The 22,300-nt window shown below is 51.7% G+C and overlaps 1 protein-coding gene across 4 annotated transcripts in view; it reads left to right on the top strand.

Moving 5' to 3' along the window:
- Nucleotides 1-22,046, top strand: part of SOGA1 (suppressor of glucose, autophagy associated 1) — a 72,155-nt gene extending 50,109 nt beyond the window's left edge. For 2 of the 4 annotated variants that reach the window (XM_057528437.1, XM_007193166.2), the window contains 7 exons: nt 2,118-2,222; nt 3,210-3,377; nt 4,950-5,201; nt 6,253-6,324; nt 7,294-7,364; nt 8,944-10,294; nt 13,864-22,046. In XM_057528437.1, the coding sequence (XP_057384420.1) occupies nt 2,118-2,222; nt 3,210-3,377; nt 4,950-5,201; nt 6,253-6,324; nt 7,294-7,364; nt 8,944-10,294; nt 13,864-14,016 (2,172 nt within the window). In that variant the 3' untranslated portion in view covers nt 14,017-22,046. Of the gene's footprint in view, nt 1-2,117; nt 2,223-3,209; nt 3,378-4,949; nt 5,202-6,252; nt 6,325-7,293; nt 7,365-8,943; nt 10,295-10,397; nt 11,892-13,863 lie in introns of those variants that run through there. The other 2 variants (XM_007193165.3, XM_057528436.1) reach the window with 2 other exon arrangements.
- Nucleotides 22,047-22,300: the final 254 nt, after the last annotated feature.

Below are 22,300 nucleotides of genomic sequence, written 5' to 3'. Positions count from 1 at the left end.
GCATTTCACTTTTACACATGCCCTATGATGTGGAAACAATTATTATCCCCATTCTACTGCAGATAAAGATCTTTGATTCCTTGTCCTCAATTCTGAAATCCAGAAGCTCTGAGAACTGTGGTTTGTTGGGTCTAACTCAGTTGGAAAAAATTGACCTGACATTCATTTGGCAGCAAAACCTTTATTTACCCCATTTCCTGTTAGAACTCACGTGTTTGAAGGGGAAATATTGGTGTCCACAAGCATAGGGTATCTCACCAGACGGGGCTGTTTTACAATATACAGTGTAGGTATCATATTATCTTTCTAAATCCCGATTAATTCTGAATTCCAAGCACACCCAGCCCAAAGAATTTCAGCGAAAGAACTGTGCACATATACAGATAATCAAAAGTCAGTATGTTTAGATACTGGTGACCAGGGAGGGAACTGGGTATTTATTCACACAGGCCCTGCTCCACCCCACATATTTCCAGCCTCAGTGCCTGCCCTGAACCCCAGAAACCCTTCTTCATTTGATTTCACCACACTCTCTTGGTTTTCCTTCCACCTCACTGGTTGCTCCTTCTCAGTCTCCTTGGCTGGACCCTCCTTTTCTCCCTGAACTGACCCCTTAACGTAACAGTCCCGAGGGCTCAGCTCTCAGGCCGCGTCTCTCCTTGACCTTCACCTGCCTCCTTGGGGAGCTTGTCCAGGCACTTGGCTTACATGGCCTTTCTTGCACACTGCGAATCTATCTAGAATCTACAGAATCTGACCCAGCTGCACTGCCTACCCCCTCACCACCCCCATCTGAGCCATCACCACTTCTCGCCTGGATTATCACCGTAGCCTCCTAACTGGTCTCCCTGCCTCTGCCCTTGCACCCTTCCACCGAGCATCTTCTATTCAAAGCAGGGAGGTACCAGGCCGCGTGTACTCCACGTGGATGGTGCCCCCTGGTGTTGTGCAGTATGGAGCTCTGTTGCTACCCTATAAAGTATCTCAACACAGCAGCTAGAGTGATCTCATGAAACTGAAAGTCAGGCCAGTGTCACTCCTCAGCACAATCCTCCCCCGGGCTCCCATGGCACCCAGAGTAGAAGCCGAAGTCCCTACAAAGCCTGTTCAGCCAGACTTGGTCCCCGTACCTCTCACTTCCTCCCTGGCTCTCTTCCTCTTCCTCAAATAGATGTGTTCCCATCTCAGGACCTTTGCATCTGCTGTGACCTTAACCTGGAATTCTCAACCTGCACGTATTCACATGGCTTATTCTTTTACCTCCTTCAGGATTTTGCCCAAGTATCACCTTCTCTCTAAGGCCTTCCTTGACCACCCAGTGCAGCACATCCTGGCTCCTTTTCCAGCTCTCTTTTTCTCCATAGCACTTATTATTATGGAACATTCCATATATTTAATGATGTTTCATGTATCAATATTTCACATATTTGTTTGTTTTCCTGCTACTGGAATGGAAGCTCAAGGGGACCAGGGCTTCTGTCTGTCTTGCTCACTGATGTATTCCCAGCTCTGAACACAGGGCCTGGTGCGTGGTAGGTGTTCAATAAATATTTGTCAAATGAATGAATGAATGAATGAAATGAATAGTGAATGAGCACCCACTTCTTCTGCTTCACTCGCATCATGAACTAGACCCTGGTCTCCTGGGCTGGCTCTGGACTCCTGCCCAGAATCCATCAGCAGCAAACCCCTCCGCTCCCAGGAAGGGTCCCTTCTGCCCACCCAAGCCTCTGGTTGCCCTTATCTATAATTATGAGGGTGCCTTGTGGCCCTTTATTCCAACCACAGTGCCTACCTTGACAACATAGCTATTTCTGAGTAGCTCTCAGGGATGCCTCATGGTCCTTGGGGCAGAAGAGATGGTGTGGGGGGCAGAAGGGTCTGACTCTCCAGCTGTGCTCCTTGACCTGGACGGTGCCCAGGGCTCAAAGTTAAAATCTGGGAAATCAGTGCCCAGCTGGGGCACTTTTGGTCCATAAACCCCCATTCTTTATTCCTGCCTGGCTGTGCAGCCCACTTTCTATCTGGGCCACTAGCCTGTATCCCCTCCCCCTGAGGGTCAGACCCCAGGCATGATGCCCTCCTACCCGCTATTGAGTGTGGTTTTTAAAAAACAGGTAAATAGCATGAAGGAGCTGTACCTGCTAATGGAGGAAGAGGAATTAAACGCCCAGCATTCTGATAACAAGACCTGCACGGGGGACAGCTGGACCCAAAACACGGTGCGTTCTCAGCCCATTTCCAGTCCTGTCCTGTCCATTTGTTCCTTTGTCTGTTTAGTAATCACATCTTGCTGCTTTCTGACCCCAGTCCTACACCAGGCACTGGAGCAGCAGAGGGTTATTGCTTGGTCACTGGCCCCAGATGCTCAGTGCTATGGGGTATGTAAGTCACCCCAGGGCAGTGACAGAGGGTCAGATGATGGACCGTGGGGCCTCAGGTGAGAGAGCAGTTAATTCTGTTTAGAGTATAAAGGATGGTATTACAGAGAAGGGGTCATAGGTGGTGGGTTTCGAAGGATGAATAGGAACTTGCCTAATAGAGAATAGGGAAATGGCCATTCTGTACCAAGAGAACTGTATATACAGAGATGTGGCAAGGTATTCTGAGTCTGGCTGCAGCTTGGGATGTGCATAGTGGGGGTAAGGACATCAGGCTAGAGTGAGTTGTATGAAGAAGGGCCTTGTGGCCTAGGATCAGGAACCATCAAATCAAGCCATGGGGTAGTATAGAGCAGTAGGATCAGGCTCCCAGGGGCACCCGCAGTAAGCTGGGTTACAGGTGGGAAACAGGTCATGGGCCCAGGAGAGAAGACTGGGTCCAAGTCAGGCAGTCAGGGAGCTTCCATGGTTCAGACTCCCCATCTGTCCTATGGTGGGTCAGAGAAGGCAGATCTTGGGCAAGGAGAAAGACGGAGGCCTAGATGCTGCAGAGCCTCAGAGAAGCCAGGGCCCAGCTCAGATTTAGGTTGAATAATTGCTGTAACTACAGAATTTTGTGTTTTTGTGAGACTGGGGCATGTGTCAGTCTAAGAGGTGGCCAGGGCTGGGCTTGTTATGCCTGTTTTACGGGGAGATGACCCGAAGAGGTCGTGGGACTTGCCTGAGGCCTGGTAGAGTCCCAGGCTGGACTCTGGATGAGTTCCCAGCCCAGCCTCTCCTCCTTGCCGCTCCGAAAGCTCCTGACCCAGGCCTTGCCCCCATCTGCAGCCCAATGAGTACATCAAGACACTGGCCGACATGAAGGTGACGCTGAAGGAGCTATGCTGGCTGCTTCGGGATGAACGCCGTGGTCTGACTGAGCTTCAGCAACAGTTTGCCAAGGCCAAGGCCACCTGGGAGACAGAGCGGGCAGAGCTCAAGAGCCATACTGCCCTGGTGAGTCTCCCACCTGTCAGAGACATCCCCCTCCTTGTTCCCCTCTCTGCCAAGGCCTCAGCTGTCAGACTGGGGAGGAGGATGCCCAAGCCATGCTCCTAGAAGCATAGGAACCCCTTCACTTACCTTGTGGCCCAGAGAGGTCAAGAGACTTGCCTAGAGTCACACAGCAAGGGTACCAGCAACAGTGGGAACTGAAGGTCCCTGGGCTAGGGGAGGCAGGTGAGGGACTGGCAAAGGAGCCCTGGGGACATCACAGGCGCCTCCGCCGCACCATGAGCTCACAGGTGAGGCCGGAACACTTAAATGCCTGTCTGCACCTGGTGACATCCTTCATCCTCACACCCACACTTCTGCTGCCTGCTGTCCTCATAAGGATCCCCTTAACCCCCTGCTACCTGACTCTGTTTTGCTCCCTCCACCCAAACTGGGAGACTCCCCTCCTTACAACCCAGATGATCAAAGGAGCCTTAACCAGGAGTCCTGGATATTTGGTCTCTGCTGTGTGCCTGGAGGCAAGGTGCTGCCCCCCACTCTGGCCTGAGAAGTGAGAGGATGGGCTTCCTCCCACTCAGAGAGAATGCTCTCACCACCCCAACCCCTACCCCATGCCAGAACACTGCGGGGCCCAGCTCCCTCCCCGCTGCCCCTGCTGCAGTCTGCCTTCCCAGGCATCACAGGCCCCTCAGAGGTGGGTACACTGATTATCTTTGTTGGGCAAGTGACGAAACAGGCACAGAGGAGTTAAGTTTCTTTCCCAAGGTCACCCAGCTAGTCAGTGGCAGACCTGACCCTCACTCCCCAAACCTCTGCCCTCCTGGCTCCTCATGACCGTGATCCCACCTTCTTCCCAGTTCTCAGACTTCTGGCTTCCTGTTGCCACCGTTCTCTCCTCCCAACCCTCCCTGCTGATCTCACAGCTCCCGCCCCACCTGCACCTTCCACAGTGTCCCCTGCTCCCACTGCCCCCCCAACCCCAGGCATTCCAGGTGTCCCTCCCGCCATGGGAATCTGACCACAGCTTGGGGGTGTGGGGTACATTGATTCTATAGATTGCACGTTTCCCTCCTGCCCCCGAAGATTTGGGCCAAGACAGCCACCACGCTCAGGTGATTCCTGCCCACATTCTTCATGTGACTGTGCATGTCCCCCACTAACCGTAAACCCTGGTAAACATGGGTAAGTGTTGATGAAATATCATGAGAAGCAATAACTAGGAAGCTCTGCCATTCTGTAGCTATGTGACCAGGGACAAATAACCTCTGTGAACCTCTTCCTCCTCTGTAAAATATCGAAAATGGTGGTTATCTTGCTGAGTTTTCTTGAGGGCACAGATAATGCCTGAAAAGCCCTTAGCACGGAGCTTGGTGTGTAGAAGCTGTGCTACACAAGCCTTGCCTGTGAGAAAAGTTTAGTTCCAACTGAGGAGGTCAGTGAAGGTTCCTGGGTGAGGGGTCCTGTGAGGAGAGCACCCTCCCCCCTGCCCCCTGCTGATGCCCGGGGAGGGACGAGGGAGGGCAGAGAGGAGGGGCCTCCTGGTGCCAGCCAGCCAGGTTGCTCTTCTTTCCGCAGATGGAGCTGAAGGCTGGGAAGGGGGCTGGAGATCGGATGGGGCCCGACTGGAAGGCAGCCCTGCAGAGGGAGCGGGAGGAGCAGCAGCAGCTCCTGGCTGAGTCCTACAGTGCGGTCATGGAGCTGACGCGGCAGCTACGGATCAGTGAGCACAACTGGGGCCAGGAGAAGCTGCAGCTGGTGGAGCGGCTTCAGGGGGAGAAGCAGCAGGCGGAGCAGCAGGTAAAGGAGCTGCAGAATCGCCTGAGCCAGGTGAGGTCTGTCCCAGCCCAAGACGGCTTAAGCCACAAGGGGGAAGTTGCTATAGGCACAGACCAGGGGGAAGACTCCTTCAGGTAGAGATGGATCTGTGTGCTCGGAGACTGCAGTAGGGACCAGGTCTGCCTCTCTGCCAGTCTCACAGGCTTGCTTTCCTCTGTGTTTTATTCTGAAGCAAGCCGTTCTCAAAGATGGCCTCTGTTAGTGTTGTATTCATATCCTCACAGCTTAGCAGTTTCAGTGGAAAGAGAGTTTTCCTTTTCCACAAGGCTCTGATCTGCCAGGTATGAGTCACGTGCCCACACCTAGAACCTGCCAAAACCTCGGAACCAAGAGGTTTCCCATGAAAATTAGAGTCCTCTGACCAAAAGGGGGAAATAGGAAAAATAGTCGTTGACCATTACAGCCCCACTACAGTTAACATGCACCTAGCTTATCAAGCTGCTATGCTCCACTGTGACTTTTTCCTTTGTTTATTTTTTATTTCAGTTGTATAAGTCAGGACTTCGTCTTTATATAAGACTCAAATATTACAAAAGCATACTCCAACCCACTCGCTCCCTTTCTTGCTGTTTAAATTTACATTCAGATTTTTAAAAATCATTAATTGAATCCTAATTACATATTATTTACACTTTGCCTGTTTCATAGAGAGCTGTTCATGACAGAATGCAGAGGCCACTCTCATTCGGTTTAATTGCTGCTTAGCATACCTAGGTGGAGATACCACTTTGATGTCATTCAGCTGCTGCTTAGCTGATGTAGCTGTTGCAGGCGTTGTAGCGTGAATTAACATGGTAATAACAACTATTACCGTGCTTGATATAATGACACTTACAAGGATGCCTGTAAGTGGTTGGTTTCATGATCATTTGTCAAACCCACTCCGTTGGTTCAGAGCTGCTGCCCACTGGGAAGGTGGCTCTGAGTCCATGATCTGGGTCATCTGGGCTGCAGAGTGGAGCCTGGGGAATGGCCCTGCACAGAACAGGGCCCTGCTCACCATCTTTGCCTGCACATGACCATCTTCTTTACTCTTGCCCAGCTGCAGAAGGCTGCTGACCCTTGGGTCCTGAAGCACTCAGATCTGGAGAAGCAGGACAACAGCTGGAAAGAGGTGAGTGGGGTGGCAGGCTGCCCATGTGCTGTGCTCCTGGCTACACTGGAAAGTCTCTCACTTGTGGGGAATGTGACAAGGAGGATGCTAATCCTGTCCCACAGGTCACACACCCTCACCCCCTTGGGCTCCTCAATCCTGAGGTCTCTACTTCATGGTTCCAGCCTTGAGACCTGTAAAGAGCCCCCTGTTAGCTCCATCCTTCCATGCCTGGGACAAAGGCTAGGTGTTTCTCTGTGTTTCAGTTGTGCCTTTCTCAAAAGCAGAGCCTCCAAAGAGCTGTGTGATCCTGGGCAAGTCACTCTCCCTCTCTGGTCCCCAGTTGCCTCATTGGTAAAATGAGAATCACGTTCTCTGCCTTAGCCCAGCCCTGGTTGTGGAGATCAATCAGTGAAGTTTGCTTCTAAGCCTCAGGTGCACTGTCCGTATAGCCACACACCGAGTAACCAAACAGTGAACATATGGGCCCTTGCTCATGACAGCCTGAGGAAGCAATAAAAGTCAATTCTGGGCAAGTGAAGCAGGAGAGGATTTCATTAGGGGCTCAAGAGGGCTGGTGATGCAGGGTCAGAAAACTGGTGTAGGTCTCTGAACCAGGGTTGGGCAAACCCCAAGCAGGACCTCAGGTCACTGCTTTCACCTTCAGCTGAGCAGCGACCACTGGGTGCTTTGTTGCTGCCACTACATTCAGAATAAGTTCTAAATAGAGTCTCTTTCCTTGGGTCCTCTCTCGGACCACTGATTGGCCACGCCTGGATCACATACCTATGTGTGTGTGGAGAGGGGTTAGGTACACTGTAGCCAGAAACTGACCAATGAGCATTCTAGATCAGTGCTGACGTCACTCCTGCTCTACAAGAGGAGACTCATGCGTGGGGCTCGGGGCCAGCTCCCACACTGACCCCCTGTTACCTTCCCTCTGTGTGCTAGTGGCCAGACTGACCCTTTCCTGTCTCTCTTCCATGGCAGACACACAGTGAGAAGATCCACAACAAGGAGGCTGTTTCTGAAGCTGAGCTTGGGGGAACCGGCTTAAAGAGGTGCTAGCAGCCCCTCCCCATGCTCCACTCTGCAGCCCCTCCCCCTGCTCTGCCCCCCCAGCCCCACCCTGCAGGCTGCCCTGCCCCTTTGCCTCTCTTCTCTTCCTCTGCCACTGCACCTCAGCTGAACTGGGAGAACACTGGGATATGGTTTCTAAAGATTTTTTTTTTTTGATGTGGACCATTTTTTTAGTCTTTACTGAATTTGTTACAATAGTGCTTTTTGTTACAATAGTGTTACAATAGTGCTTCTGTTTTATGTTTTGGTTTTTTGGCCCAGAGGCATGTGGGATCTTAGCTCCCCGACCAGGGATTGAACCCGCACCCCCTGCATTGGAAGGTGAAGTCTTAACCACTGGACCGCCAGGGAAGTCCCCTGGGATATGGTTTTTATGGAACCCAAGCCACTTAGGAGCTGGGAAAGTTTGGGTGATGGCAATTGTAGCCTGTGCTTTTTTTGATTCTGGGCGTGGAAAACTGGGGCCCCAGAATATCCTAGCTGAGAAAGCAACTGTTTAGCTCCTCTTGGGGTTCTTCCTGTCCCTGGAGTTGGGAGAGTCCAGCCGGACATCTATTCCTGGGACTAGTGAGCAGCGTCCTCTGAGCCCAGCCCTGTGCTACAGCCAGGAAGACCCCTAGGGCTATCAGGACCATGTCTGCACCATTAGGAAACCATTATGAAAAGATTCAGGGTAACAGAACCTCCAAGGGGCCGTGCGAGTAGCGTGAAGCCAGGTGGGCCCCGGGATAGGAGGGTGGCTCTGGAGTCATAGTGTGGGATTTGAATTCCAACACTGTCATTTCTAGCTCTGTGCCCTTGGGCTGTACTTCCCATTTCTACCTACTGGGATAACAGGAACTGCCCCCTAGAGTTGTCGGAGGACTGAATGGTCTGACGTGTGCAATGTCGTCACGTATGCCCGGCACTTACAGTCATCAGGCAGCACACGTGCCAGGTCTGGGCTGGAGATTAAATGGCGTCCTAGATTGGGTTCCCTCAAAAGTAAACCTTGAGGCAAGGATTTGAGTGCAAATGGTATATTTGGGAGGGGATTCCAGGAAAAGCGTGGAAGTGAGACAGGGAAGGGAAGGCACCATGAAGGAGGTGTTATCAACCGGGATACACGTGGGCAACTGGAGCTCAGCTTCACAGCACCTCTGGGAGCCAGAGCAGAACATGAGTTCTCCCACCTGCGGGCAGGGAGGCTGGTACCAAGCCACCAAACCCCACTCACTGTTTGTTGAGGGCTGTGTCTAGGGCCATAAACTATGTGAATTTCTAGCTTCCTGTGGGTGGAGGCCAAGTGTGCTCCTGCAGACAGAAAAAAGCCCTCCGGTGGAGAATGGCAGGTGCTCAGAGATGCAGTGTTGAGTGTGTAGGTGTGAGTGTGGAGGGGACGAGGGGCAGGGCACCTACAGCGTCTTCCGCAAGAGGTGAGCAGGACCGTCATGGTCCGTCTCCCCACTGCCCCACCGCCCCCTGCCCGTGAAGTGCACGGACCAGGGAGGAAGACCAGAGTACCTGCTCCGCGTGAGGCATCTTCCACTAACTCTGCCCTTTCTCCCCTGCTCTTCCCAGGACCAAATCGGTTTCCTCCATGTCAGAGTTTGAAAGTTTGCTGGACTGTTCCCCCTACCTCGCAGGGGAAGCCGCCCGGGGCAAGAAGCTGCCCAACAGCCCTGCCTTTGCCTTTGTGGGCCCCCAGCCAGTGGACCCGGAGAAGGCTGCCCCGGAACAGCCAGGGCTCTTGCCACGTGACTGCAACCGCCTGGGTGCCCTGGGCTGCCAGGAGCCGGCGGGGAGGCAGATGCAGCGCAGCTACACGGCTCCCGACAAGACGGGCATCCGCGTCTACTACAGCCCCCCGGTGGCCCGGCGCCTGGGTGTCCCTGTGGTCCATGACAGGGAGGGCAAGATCATCATCGAGCCCGGCTTCCTCTTCACCACAGCCAAGCCCAAAGAGTCGGCCGAGGCGGATGGGCTGGCGGAAAGCTCCTACAGCCGCTGGCTCTGCAACTTCTCCCGGCAGCGCCTGGACGGGGGCTCCGGGGGCGGCCCCTCGGCGGCCGGGCCCGGCTTCCCAGCGGCCCTGCACGACTTTGAGATGTCGGGCAACATGAGCGACGACATGAAGGAGATCACCAACTGCGTGCGCCAGGCCATGCGCTCGGGCTCGCTGGAGCGGAAGGTGAAGAGCACGTCCAGCCAGACGGTGGGCCTGGCCAGCGTGGGCACGCAGACCACCCGCACGGTCAGCGTGGGCCTGCAGACCGACCCGCCCCGCAGCAGCCTGCATGGCAAGAGCTGGTCGCCCCGCAGCTCCTCGCTGGTGTCCGTGCGCAGCAAGCAGATCTCCTCTTCCCTGGACAAGGTGCACTCGCGCATCGAGCGGCCGTGCTGCTCGCCCAAGTACGGCTCGCCCAAGCTCCAGAGGCGGTCCGTGTCCAAGCTGGACGGGGCCAAGGACCGCAGCCTGTGGAACCTGCATCAGGGCAAGCAGAACGGCTCGGCCTGGGCCCGCTCCACCACCACGCGGGACAGCCCCGTGCTGAGGAACATCAACGATGGGCTGTCCAGCCTATTCAGCGTGGTGGAGCACTCCGGGAGCACCGAGTCCGTCTGGAAACTGGGCGTGTCCGAGGCCCGGGCCAAGCCCGAGCCTCCCAAGTATGGCATCGTGCAGGAATTCTTCCGCAACGTGTGTGGCCGGGCGCCAAGCCCCACGTCTGTACCCGGGGAGGAGGGCGCCAAGAAGCTGGAGCCCATCTCCCCCGCCAGCTACCACCAGCCGGAGGGCATGGCCAGGATCCTGAACAAGAAGGCAGCCAAGTCAGGTGGCAGCGAGGAGGCCAGGCTTTCCATGCTTCCCCAGATGGGGAAGGATGGGGTCCCTCGTGATGGAGACGGAGCCCTGGTCCTTCCCAATGAGGTAGGTGGGTGGGGTCTGCCCTTTTCCTTGGGAGGTGAGATTGGCTTATAAGGTCCCACTCTTGGTTTTCAAACTCAGGCATGTGGTTTGTGTATTTCAAAAGGTCCTTGTGCTGCTCTGGGATGGGGGTTGGAAGGCCCCAGACCTGGAACAGCAGACCTGATGGACGCACAGTCTGAATACAAGAGACTGGTGAGCATGGTGGCATACCCACCTGCTTTGCCACCACACCCCAGAGATTGCCAGCATCCCCTCCAGGGAAGAGGTGTGCTCACTGCCCTCCTGCTGCCCAGTGGTGTGCGGGAGCCAGCTCCTTTGGTTCATGAGAGCCAATCGTGTACATCTCTGTGTTTAGTGATGTCACCTTAGTACCTTGAGATCGGCCACCAGGGGAGGATTTACTCCGTGAAAATTAGAAATGCTGCATGGGAGGATTTACTCCGTGAAAATTGGAAATGCTGCAGATCAGGGCTTCTCCTCTTACTCCTGGGAAACTAGTCATTAAACATGTACCAGCACACCACTGCCCTCACCCCACCAAGACTCTATCCCTAAGTGCTTCCATTTCGTCTGAGACTCTTTTGCTGCTCACTCCACTCCTGATACCAATTTCAGATTTAGTTAGGGATTATGTGCATGTGAGTAAAACAACGCATGTAAGTTAGCTTTGCAGAAAGGGAAATTGCAGAGGATCTCATGGAACCCAAGGGCAGGGACCCAAAGGCCCCAGTGGCTGCTCTGTCTCCCTCTCCTCTCTCTTGAGCTTCATTTTCTCTGATGTCCTCTTCCTCCCTCTGTCTCTGTTGTATTTGAATATGGTCCAGGTGGGCTCTGCCTACTCTGCTTTTATAACATCTTCCAGTTCCAGCACCTAAGGGAGACTGACTCAAATCCCTGTGTCCGCATTCCACATTTCAGGAAGAAACTGACTAGTGTAACTTGAGTCCAGTGTAACCCCTTGGTCCAGTCAGCTGTGGTCAGGGGTGGTATCATGGTCTGCAGTGCACGGAGTGAAGGAGGGTTGTAGGTGGGGGCACAGAGAGGTGGCATGGGCTGGGATTGACCCATGTGATTTGTACGTATTGTATGTTTAGCTGGTTTCTAGTTTTTCCCTATTCATACGTAATGCTGGGGTGAACATCTTGACACAAAAGCATTTTTCCATATTGCAGATTATTTCCTTACTTTTGAGTTGCAGAAATGGGATTCCAGAATAAAAGACTGTAAATTGTTAAAGGTATTTGATAAGTGTTGCTAAATTGTCTTTCCAAAGACTTTGTTTAATTTCTAGAACCCCCAGGAGTGTATGGTGAGTGCCTTACTTCCCTATACTCTCTGGCTGCATTTAAAAAAAAAAAACCTTTTAAATATTCATTCCTCTTTTTTTAACTTAAGAAAACCCTTTTTGAGGTTAATATACATACTGAGCATATTGTAAGAATATGGCTTATTGACTTCTCACAAACTGAACACACCCATTGTATTAGAGTTCTCCAGAGAAACAAAACCAATAGGCTTTGTGGTTATGCGTGTGTATGTGTGTGTGTGTATGTGTGTGTGTGTGTGTGTGTATATATATATATATATAGAGAGAGAGAGAGAGAGAGAGAGAGAGAGAGAGAGAGCGAGCGATTTATTATATTGCAAGCTGAAGACCCAGGAAAGCCAATGGTTTAGTTCCTGTCTGTGTGCAAAAGTCTGAGAACCAGAAGAGCCAACAGTATAGCTCCAGTACAGCATATGTAGCTGATGTAGTTCCGATCTAAAGGTCATCAGGAAGGAAGAATTCTTTCTTACTCAGGGGGAGTCAGCCTTTGTGGTCTGTTCAGTACATTGACTGATTGGATGAGGCCCACCCACATTAGAGAGAGCCATCTGCTTTACTCAGTCTACTGGTTTAAATGTTACTGTCTTCCAAAAGCATCCTTGCAGAGGCACCCAGGATAATATTTGACCAAATATCTGGACCTGTGGCCCAGTCAAGCTGACACATGAAATTAATCATCACACCCACATAACCACACCTACATCAAGAAACAGAGGTACAAAGCTGGCCGTATTTTGAATGTTGGTTTCATAGTTGATCCAAATGTTTTTCAGTATGTAAAATGTGCTTATTACCTGTTGACCCAGTAGTTCTCCTAGGAATGTAGCCTATGGAAATATTCACAGAGGTAGATACGTGTGTAAAGAAATGTATTGCATTATTAATAAAAATTGCTAAGATTTATTGAATACTTAATAGGCACTATCAAATGCTTCACATATACCTGATGTGACCCTCACAACTACTTTGACAAAGGTATCACGTCCCTCATCTTAGAGCAGGAAAAATCAAGGCTCAAAGAGGTTAAATAACTTATCCAAGTTCACACAGCTGGTAGACAGTTGGGCTGGGATTTGAACTAAGCAATTGAGTTTTACAGCAGCACTTTTTTTTTCAAAGTACAGTTGCTGTACAATATTATATAAGTTACAAGTGTGTAATATAGTGATTCATAATTTTTAAAGGATATAGTTCATTTATGGTTACTATAAAGTATTGGCTATATTTCCTGTGCTGTAAAATATATCCTTGTACAATAGCTTATTTTATACCTGATAGTTTGTACCTCTTAATCCCCTACCTCTATATTGCCCCTCCCCCCTTCCCTCTCCCCACTGGTAACCACTAGTTTGTTCTCTATATACGTGGGTCTGCTTCTTTTTTGTTATATTCACGAGTTTGTTGTAATTTTTAGATTCCACATACAAATGATATCATACAGTATTTGTCTTTCTCTAACTTATTTCACTTAGCATAATGCCCTCCAAGTCTATCCATGTTACTGCAAATGGCAAAATCTCATTCTTTTTGTTTTGTTTTGTTTTGTTTTTTAAATTTTTTTTTAATCAGTCATCAATTTTATACGCATCACTTTATACATGTCAATCCCAATCGCCTAATTCAGCACACTCATTCTTTTTTTATAGCTGAGTAGTATTCTATTGTAGATATATACCACATCTTCTTTATCCATTCATCTGTTGATGGACACTTAGGTTTTGGCAATTGTAAATAATGTACTGCAGCACTTTTAACCATTATGTGTTGGTAATAGTAAAAAAAAATTAGAAACTACCTAATATCCACATAAAAAATTCATTGGATAAATAAATCAAGCTATTTCCATTCAGTGGAATAGCATATGGCCATTAAAAAGAAGGAGATCTGGACATACATGACAAAAAAGTGTTCATGTTTTGCAATTACAAAATAAGCTGTAGGGATTGAAATCATTTGGGTAAATGCATGTGTGTGCAATGTTTTGAGAATTTATCTTTCATGGACAATGTCTACTTTCTTCTCTGTATATTCCAGAATTTATTACCTTCTGGAAGGTTGTTTATAAGCATTCATTACTGCTCTAATGGGAGAAATAATTTTTAAAAATTGGTCCAGAGAGGGGCTACAGCCCCTGGGAACTGGTCCCTGGGCACAGCTGAGTCCAGATTCCTTGCCTGGCCACCCAGTCCCTGGGTGGGCAGTGCCTCCTGGCTCCTCCCGACTTCTTCCTCCCTCCTCCCAGGATGCCGTGTGTGACTGTAGCGCCCAGTCTCTCGCCTCCTGCTTCGCCCGGCCATCCCGCTCTGCCGTCCGCCACTCTCCTTCCAAGTGCAGGCTGCACCCTTCAGAGTGCGCCTGGGGTGGGGAGGAGAGGGCAGCCCCCCCCAGCGAGTGACAGAGCAGCCGAGCTCCCCACCTCAACCAGCCCAGTCCCTGGACAGCCAAAGGGAACCCGCGGAGAGGAGACGAGGTGAGGGGCCCGCGCCCCCTGCATCTCTCGCCCAGGAGGGCCAGCAGCTGCACCACCACCGCAGAAGAGCTTTCCCATCCAGGTAAAGCGGGGCCTCCTGCTGACTGCTGGGTGGCGATCTCTGACTTCCCAGGGGAAGGCAGCGAGTGGGAGAAAGACCAAAACTGGGCTTCAGAAGCATCTCCAGAGAGATCCCATGGGAGCTGATCCGTTGGGAGCTGATCCCTGGGTCATAAGGGAGAGCCTTGCCTGGTTCTAGCCACACCCACTTCTCAGAGGAGCCAAGGAAAGGATACACTTCCGGCCATGCCCCTCAGGGAAAAGGGCTCACAGAGACGTTCCCTGCCAACCACATCCCTCTTCATGGGGAGGAAACACCAATGAGAAGAACAGGCTTTGCTCTAGGGCTCAACTTGGGGTTCTTGGTGGAGCTGAAATGGGCATCACCCCGTCCATTTCTTCCCTCCACCGCCTCCTCCTCCCAGCCCTGCTGCTCTGGATTGCTGTGGCTCTAGGGGATATGATAGGGCAGTAACCAGGGTCAAGTATCTGCTTGGAATCCTGGAGCCCTGGATCTCCCTGCCTGTAGCTTGGATGCAGCAAGGACTAGAAGACGAGGGGCTCAGGGTAGGGGAGCCACTGGAACTGCCTTTCTTGCCAAGGTGATGTGGGGGGCCCCAACCTTCCCAGGAGACTCCTTGAGGACAGAAATAGGTAAAGTCCATCTCAAGACCTGGTGCACAGATAAATAAATGCCTAATTGCCCACTGCCTTGATCGCTGGGGTCTCTTTCCCTGGCACCCTGGAGGGGCACCACATCTCCACTGTGTTTACATCCTGCAGCTGGTGGAGGGCAAAGACGTTCCCAGTAAGAGACTCCCAGATGGCCAGGTCAGGCCGAGGAGCATTCTGAGAAGCCAGTGCCCCAGGACATGGCAATAGACTGGGGCCTGGAAACACATTTCTTGCCTAGGTTGTTTATTTGAATTTTTCTTACTATAAATATTTAAGGTGGTTTTACTTTATTTTAATAATTTAACTTACCCCAAAGCCCCTAAGGTAATTTATTGGAGGTTGATACATGTACTCTCGCCACTGGGACAATGCAAGGCTTTAAGACGATGGACAGGCGCAGGGTCCTCTGTGTGGATGAGGCAACTCAGCAGCCGAGCTCTGGTCTCCAGGTCAGCTTTGGAGGGCCCCCCAACAAAGCGGGAGCCCTGCAGCCTGCTCCCCCAAAACTGCTGACCCTTTGGCCTCAGAGCACCACTTTACACTCAGTACCCGGTACTTGCCCAACCCCCAGCCGTGAGTCTGTAAACGCTCACAGACAGGGTGGAGGGCTGGACCACTTCCTAAACATTCTCCATTTTCTTTCTCATTTTCCTCCCTCCCTCTGACACCTTTTTTGTTTCAATGAGTCAAACACGGATTACTAAGGCTTTATCAAGAGCATGGAGATCTCTCCAAGTTCCCCAAGTGAGAACTCGCAGGAAAACAGGACTGAACTTCGAGAATGTTGTTTATTGCAGCTTTGCACATGGATCTGAGAGTGTCTGCCAGCCTGCCTCAGTTCACACCAGCCTGCCAGCTTTTTCACCAGCCTCTCTCCTTAGCCTTATGGGCTCTCCTGGCTCGCCTCCCAGCCCCAACTCCACTGCCCGCCCTTCCCCATGTCCCATGTGAGCTGCCTGAGCCATCGGATGGATTGCACCTTGGCTCACTGCAGTGTGGTGATGGGGGAGGTGTACTCAGATGGCCTCCCCCTTGGTGCCAGTGAACCCGTTTTGTTTACACACATGCCCACACATCTGCCTGTTACAGGCTGGGGGCTCAGAGTGGAAACACCAGGATAAAGTGGCTTATCTGTGAATTTGCCATCAGGAAGACCAAAAGCCAGCAGCTTGGCTAATTTGCCCCCAGGACTCAGGAGATGCCTCTGCGCTCCCACCCACCAGCTCCCGGTCTTGCCCTTTCTGGGGCACCTGGACCAGTTACCCAAATTCCTTCATCGCCATTCCCTATCAGCAGAACTTGGGGTTACGTTAGTGCAAGCAGCCACTTCCTCATGCCATAGTGACCTGTGTGGGCAGAGCAGGCAGGCTGATGGAGCCATGGGCCAATCCCCTCTAGGATGCCACTGCTCCCACCCAAGAGGTCAGGGGTCCCCTCCAAGGTTATCTCCAAGTGAGGGGATTCACACAAGGCCACAAGCCACCAGAGGCCTCTGGCACTTCCCAGAGCTGCAGAGGGCCAGGGAGGCTGTGCTTCTAGCCTTGGGGAGAAATCCTCGTGAGACCTGAACCCTGCGGACCGCTCAGCCTTATCGTCGTTCTCACCCAAGATTGTCCTTGCATTCTCATTGTCTTAGAGCCTGGCCACCCAGCCCTCAGCCAGTGAGTGTCAGAGACCCCAGATCTTGGTTTTCAATAAAGTCCCAGTTTCTGCTTCCTGCATGCCACTGTGCAAGGTCACTCATCCCTGTTCCTACAGAAGCCTCTGGACGTGGGGCTTGATGGGGTTGAAAATGTTACGTGTAAATATTGGTTTGGTTTGGTTTTTAGCATTTTAATTAGTAACGGTTGTGTTTTCTTTTTTGGGGTGGGGGGTTGGTTTGTAAAAACTCTCTACTCTTTTGGAATGTAATTTCTAAGTTTGTTTCTTCAAATGCCTTTTTAAGTCTTGGTAACATTCCCAAAGCAGAAAACTGCCTGGCCCTCTGTGGGGACTCCCCTGGAGCATTGGGTCCCAGGAAGGGACACTGTCCTTTCCCCCTTTCTTCCCCTTCCTGCTACCCATTACCTTTTTACTCCTAGCAGCTTCTTCTTCCTTCTCTTCCTCCTCCTCCTCTAGCCTTCTTTTTCCTTTCCCCATCTCTATTCTCTGCAGCCAAAGTCCCAAGGAACCCTGGGGTCCTAATTCCCTACAGACCCCTAGGCTTGGATCCATTGTGTTGGCACGAGTTGGTTGAGGGGAAATGGGAGACCAGTTGGCATGGTTGACCCCAAACTGGACGATCTTGTGTTTCCTATGTCTGACCTCTTCCCAGAGCCAAATTAAACCCTCCTGGGGGCAATGACGTCTGTATTTGAAATGAAAGTTGAACCGCTTTGGTGCATCAGTGTCCTGCATGTACAAAGCATCAGTATCCGAGTCCCTGTCACCCTGGCAGCCCTTCCCCGCCCCCTGCTAATTCTTTCCCCACCAAAGGCTGACCAATTTTAAAAACTCCTCCAAGAGGTCTTGCTCAAAATGGCCCCGCCCCTTGGTCTCCCCAGGGACGCCCTTCTACCAGCTGCTCTCCCAGGTGACAAAGTTGAGGGCCCAAGACTTGATCCTCTTACACCCTAATTGCCACACGGCTCCCTCTTGCCTGCCCCCATGCACCTTTCATGGTTTCGTCACCCGGCCTGTTCTCCTCTTGCCCATCCAACTTCCAGGCCCTTCCTCCCTCTCCTCTCCCATCTAGAATGGGGTCCTCCCCACCCCAGCTTTGCCAGCCTTCCAGCCCCACCAGCATCACCCCCCCCGACCCCGTACACCTCTCCTAGAGCACGTTGCTATTTAGAAATTGCTTCCCCATGCCACATCTCCTTCAGACTTCTAAGGGCCAACTCTGGGAGGCAACCTCGGCAGGATAGGGGTTAGTGCTCCTATTTTACAGATGAGGAAACTGAAGTGCAGGTCTCATCCCTGAGTCACCTAACTGGGAAGTCATCAAGTTTAGATTAGAGCCTGGGTCTACTGGATCCCCCAACCCAACTCTGTCCTGCTTGCTGTGTCAACCCACTGCCCCACTGGGGGCTTTGTGTGGGTATAGGACACCAAGAATATGCCACTGCCCAACCCAGACATAAAACCAGTCCACTCTGAATCACTGGACCCGTGTGTCCCAGAGGGTGGTGTGGGGACTCCCTGCATCAGAATCCTCTTAGGGCATGTCCAAAATGCAGCTTCCTGGGACCCGCCTCAGCCTCTGGGCCAGGAATCCACGTATCTAACAAATTCCCAGGGAGATCCTGAGTACCAGTGGCCACACCATTGAGGTTCACAGCCCTGACCGTTAGGCCATCTATTTTTAACCAGATAACCATGATGTTATATCTTAAAAAGAGCACTGAGCTGGTAATTAGGGGACCTGGTCCTCAAGCCAGCTCTGATTTGGGTTAATTATGCTGAGAATTTCCAAAAAGCACTGGAGGCAATTTACAATCTTAGTCATAAGGATCAGTAAGACAACAGAAAAAAAGAAAGTCAGGAACTTTCTTGGCGGTCCAGTGGTTAAGACTCTGTGCTTCCACTGCAGGGGTTACAGGTTCGATCCCTGGTTGGGGAACTAAGATCCCGAATGCCTCGCGGCACAGCCAAAAAAAAACAAAAAACAAAAAAACAAAGAAAGTCAAAAAGCAAGAGGAATTATCATTCCCCAAATCTATCTGACGTGATTCCCATAATCCTGCAATTAAATTTTACTCTTGAGTTTCCTGGCAGCCACAGTAAAAAGGGAAGCACATCACGGTAAAAAGGGAAGCATGTCATCATCCAGTCATGGGATGTAACCATAGTTGCCCCAGGAGACAAACTCTTCTGCTGCTAATTTCGAGCATGTGTCCTTCCTTCAAAGTCCACTAAGCCGGTTGCAGTGTGAACCTAAGATGCAAAGATGGTTTCCAGGTCACTATTTTTAAGATAATAATAAACGGCCACCAACTTGAACGACCTTGGCCCCGGAGCATGTGGCTAGTCTGTACCTCAGTTCCTCCAGCTATAAAGTGGGAGAATGTCCTTGCATGGCTGTGCTGAGGACCAAATACAGTACTGTGCCTGTGAATACGCCTGGGAAAGCATAAGGTTCTACACCCATGGAAAGTGGTCTGATCACACTCATTGTTCCCACACCAGCCTCCTGGTGCCCTGGCCCTAGGGGTGATACACCCCTCACTAGTCTTAGTGAATAGAAAGAAAAATAAACTGGACCTACCCCCTCACTTTTTAAAAAATTGTGGCAAAACATACATAAGACATAGCCATTTTTAAGTGGCTTTAAATACGTTCACAATGTTGTATTGATACACTCTCCACTTCCAGAACTTTTTATCACCCCAAACTGAAACTCTATACCCACTAAACAATAACTCCCCATCCCTCCCCCCCAGCCCCTGTAACCTCTGTTCTACTTTCTGTCTCTATGAATTTGCCTAGTCTAAGCACCTCATATAAGTGGAATCATACATACAGTATTTGTCCTTTTGTGTCGAACCCCCTCACTTTTTTGGATGAGGAATCAGGCCCAGAGAAGGGAGAGAGTGGCTCACCCAAGGTCAGACAGCAGGTTAAAGGCAGAATCAGGACCAGAACCCAGGCTTCCTGACTCCCATCAGGTTCTGCATCCCGAGTGGTGAGTGAGACACCCCCCACCTACCATTCCGTGGTCTTGGTTGAACCCCTTCCTCTCTCTGGGCTCAGTCTGTTCGCTCCCCACTGCCCACCCATCCTCTCTTTTATCATCTTCCTCCAAAGCTTCCCCTCCTCCTGCCTCCTCTTCTCCAGCTGATTCCCACCAGCAGACTGAGTGGCCCTGACCCATGGCCAGGTTTTCCTCTTCTGAGCACCAGGCTTCCTGGTAGCACCCATCCCTCAGCCCTCCCAGAACGGCCTCCCCAGCTCCACGCGTCTCCCGTGGATTTCCCTGTAACCTCAGCAAACCCCTCCCTGTCCCCTCAGCCTCACATACCCATCCTCCCGTGTCTGTGGTCTCCCAACTCTGGATGTTTGCTTGCAGATCTGGTTGTATTCCCTGGGTTCTGTTTTATTTTGTGTTTCCTCACACCGAAGGGGGAACCTTTCCCCAATGCCTCAGGCTGGACTTGGCCCCAGTGACCACCCCCCCAAGCCCAGAAAGACATCCCCCCATCCCACCCTTGAGCCCTATTTTCTTCTGTCCACAGCCTCCCAGCAAGACCCCAACACTTTCCACTGGGAATTAGGGGGGAACTTGGATCCCCCATTTTGGCCTCCTCTATCCTGCCCAGTCCCACATGGCCTTGTTTGGAAAGTAGATACAGCCTGGCTTGGGTTCTTCTCTCCCTGGCCATCTGTCCATCTGTCTGTCCATTTGACATCCCCCATACTCTCCACTCTCCCCTGGACCTCACGGCCTCTGGAACAGCTTGCCCTGGCAGAACCTGTAGGCCACCCTGGCACTACCCCTTACCCCTCCCAAGAGTGTTTGCAAAGTCCACAGACCCAAGAACGGAAGGGGACTGGTGACATGATGCTGGGCCTGAGTCCCCTGCCCAGGGCTCTTCCCCACCCCTCCTGCACTCTTCTTGGACCCTACCTTGTGTATCCCATCAGCCCTACTCCACTCCCTTCCTGCCCTTCACTAGACCCCTGGACCCCAGGGTCTAAGGAAAGGAGCTTTGGTTTCCCCTAAGCATCCTTGAAGGGCTGAAGTCGTCAGGGCCTGGCCACCTTGTCACTCTCCATTCTGATACCACTCAAACTGCTCTCATGAAAAGGAACCTCAGCCAGGAGTCTGGAGACCTGGCCCAGGAGATGTCTTAACTTCTCTGTGTTTGGCTGGTTGTATGATTTTATAATAAGCACGGGGATGATCCTTAGGGCCCCAGAGCACCCCTCATGTTTTGGAGTCCTGCATCACCATCCTCTGTCCACTGGGCCCCGGTATCCTGGCTCCTCTCTCAGCTCCGCCACTGATCTCTGTGCCTTAGCTTACTTCTCCGCACAGGGGGGCTCACCACAAGTCTGTTCCCAGCAGCTTCCCAGATATTTTGGTGCCTCTAAGGCAGGGCCTTGCCAGCTGTTGCCCAGCTCCCTGGCACTGTCTTGGGGAACCAGGTTGCTGAGGATGAGATGCCTGGAGGTTCTCAAAGAAGCAGAAGCATCACCTGGGCACTTGATAGACATGCAAAGTATTGGGCCCACTCAAGACCTATGGAACAGAACCTTGGGGGGCGGGGGATGGCCAGCAAGCTGGGGTTTAACAAGCCCTCCAGGTGATTCTGATATACACAGGAGTTTGCCACCTGCTGATCTAGACCAGCAAATAGTGTGGCCTGGTGAGGGACTGAGGCTGGCCCTGACCAGGAACAGGAAACACCAATCTCATCTGGACTCCTGAGAGATTGCGAACCCTCCCTGCCCCTACCCAAAGCAAAACAAAACTATGTTCTCCTCTTCCTGGAAACTGGGGGACTGGGAGAAGGCATACATTTTTCCTTTCCTTGCCCCTGGCTTGTTTCCAGTTTTACCCACTTCTCCTACTTGTCTGGGTTTTACAAAAGATTGTGTAGGGTTGTGCCAGCCAGGCAGCAGGTGGGCGTCCTGGGGAGGGGGTGGGAGACAAAAGACCCTGACCGTTTATCCCTTGGGAACCTCACCATAGGCTTATGGCCTCTCTTCAAATGGAAAGAAACAACTCCTCAAAGAAAGACTCCTAAATCCCCAGCGAGCTCCTCTTCCTCCTTCTCTCACCTCTAGGGAGACCTTGTAGACAGTGCCAAAAAACAGCTCCGACCCCCAGCAGCTGGGGAAGAGAGCCAGAAGCTGTCCCTCCTCCTCATCCTGGACCCCCTCCCCAAACCCCGCCAATACTGTGAAGCCCCCTTCCTGACCATCCTGTTTTCCTGGTGTGGACCCTGCAGCTGTGGGCCCTAAGGGTTCCCCAGGGAAAGGCCTTTGGGAGGGAAGGGACTAAGGGCATCCTTGGGCCAAACTGTCCACCTCTCCTGTCCGCTATTTCTCCTCCCCACTCCTGTCTTCAAAAGGCTCTTTCCCAGGATGGATTGGGTGCTAGGACAACCATGGTCCAATCCGCCAGCTCTCCTTGCCCCCGTGTCTTATTTCAGACATGAGAATAACTGTACAGTGTAAACTTACAAAGCGTTTTTAATGGTTGTAGATTGGAAATAAAGTATGTCATATGAACAGTTTCCATGGACTTGGCCTCTTCTCTGATTTCTCGTTTTGGGTGGGTGGGGTGCTCAGCAGATTGGAAACTTGACTCTACCCCACACCCAGTTGCCTGGGAATGAAGGAGCCCTGGGAATGCCACAGCCAGCTGGCTGGTTTGGGGTCACTTGGGAGGAGCCACCAGGGGTTCCTGGCTACTGACTGCTGACACCTCAGAGTCTCCCATGAAGGGTGATATGGCCACTGAGAAACAAATGCAGAGTCATCAAAAATG

This window comes from Balaenoptera acutorostrata, chromosome 15, assembly GCF_949987535.1.
Source record: "Balaenoptera acutorostrata chromosome 15, mBalAcu1.1, whole genome shotgun sequence".
NCBI lineage: Eukaryota > Metazoa > Chordata > Mammalia > Artiodactyla > Balaenopteridae > Balaenoptera > Balaenoptera acutorostrata.
This window is presented reverse-complemented; position numbering and strand designations above follow the sequence as displayed.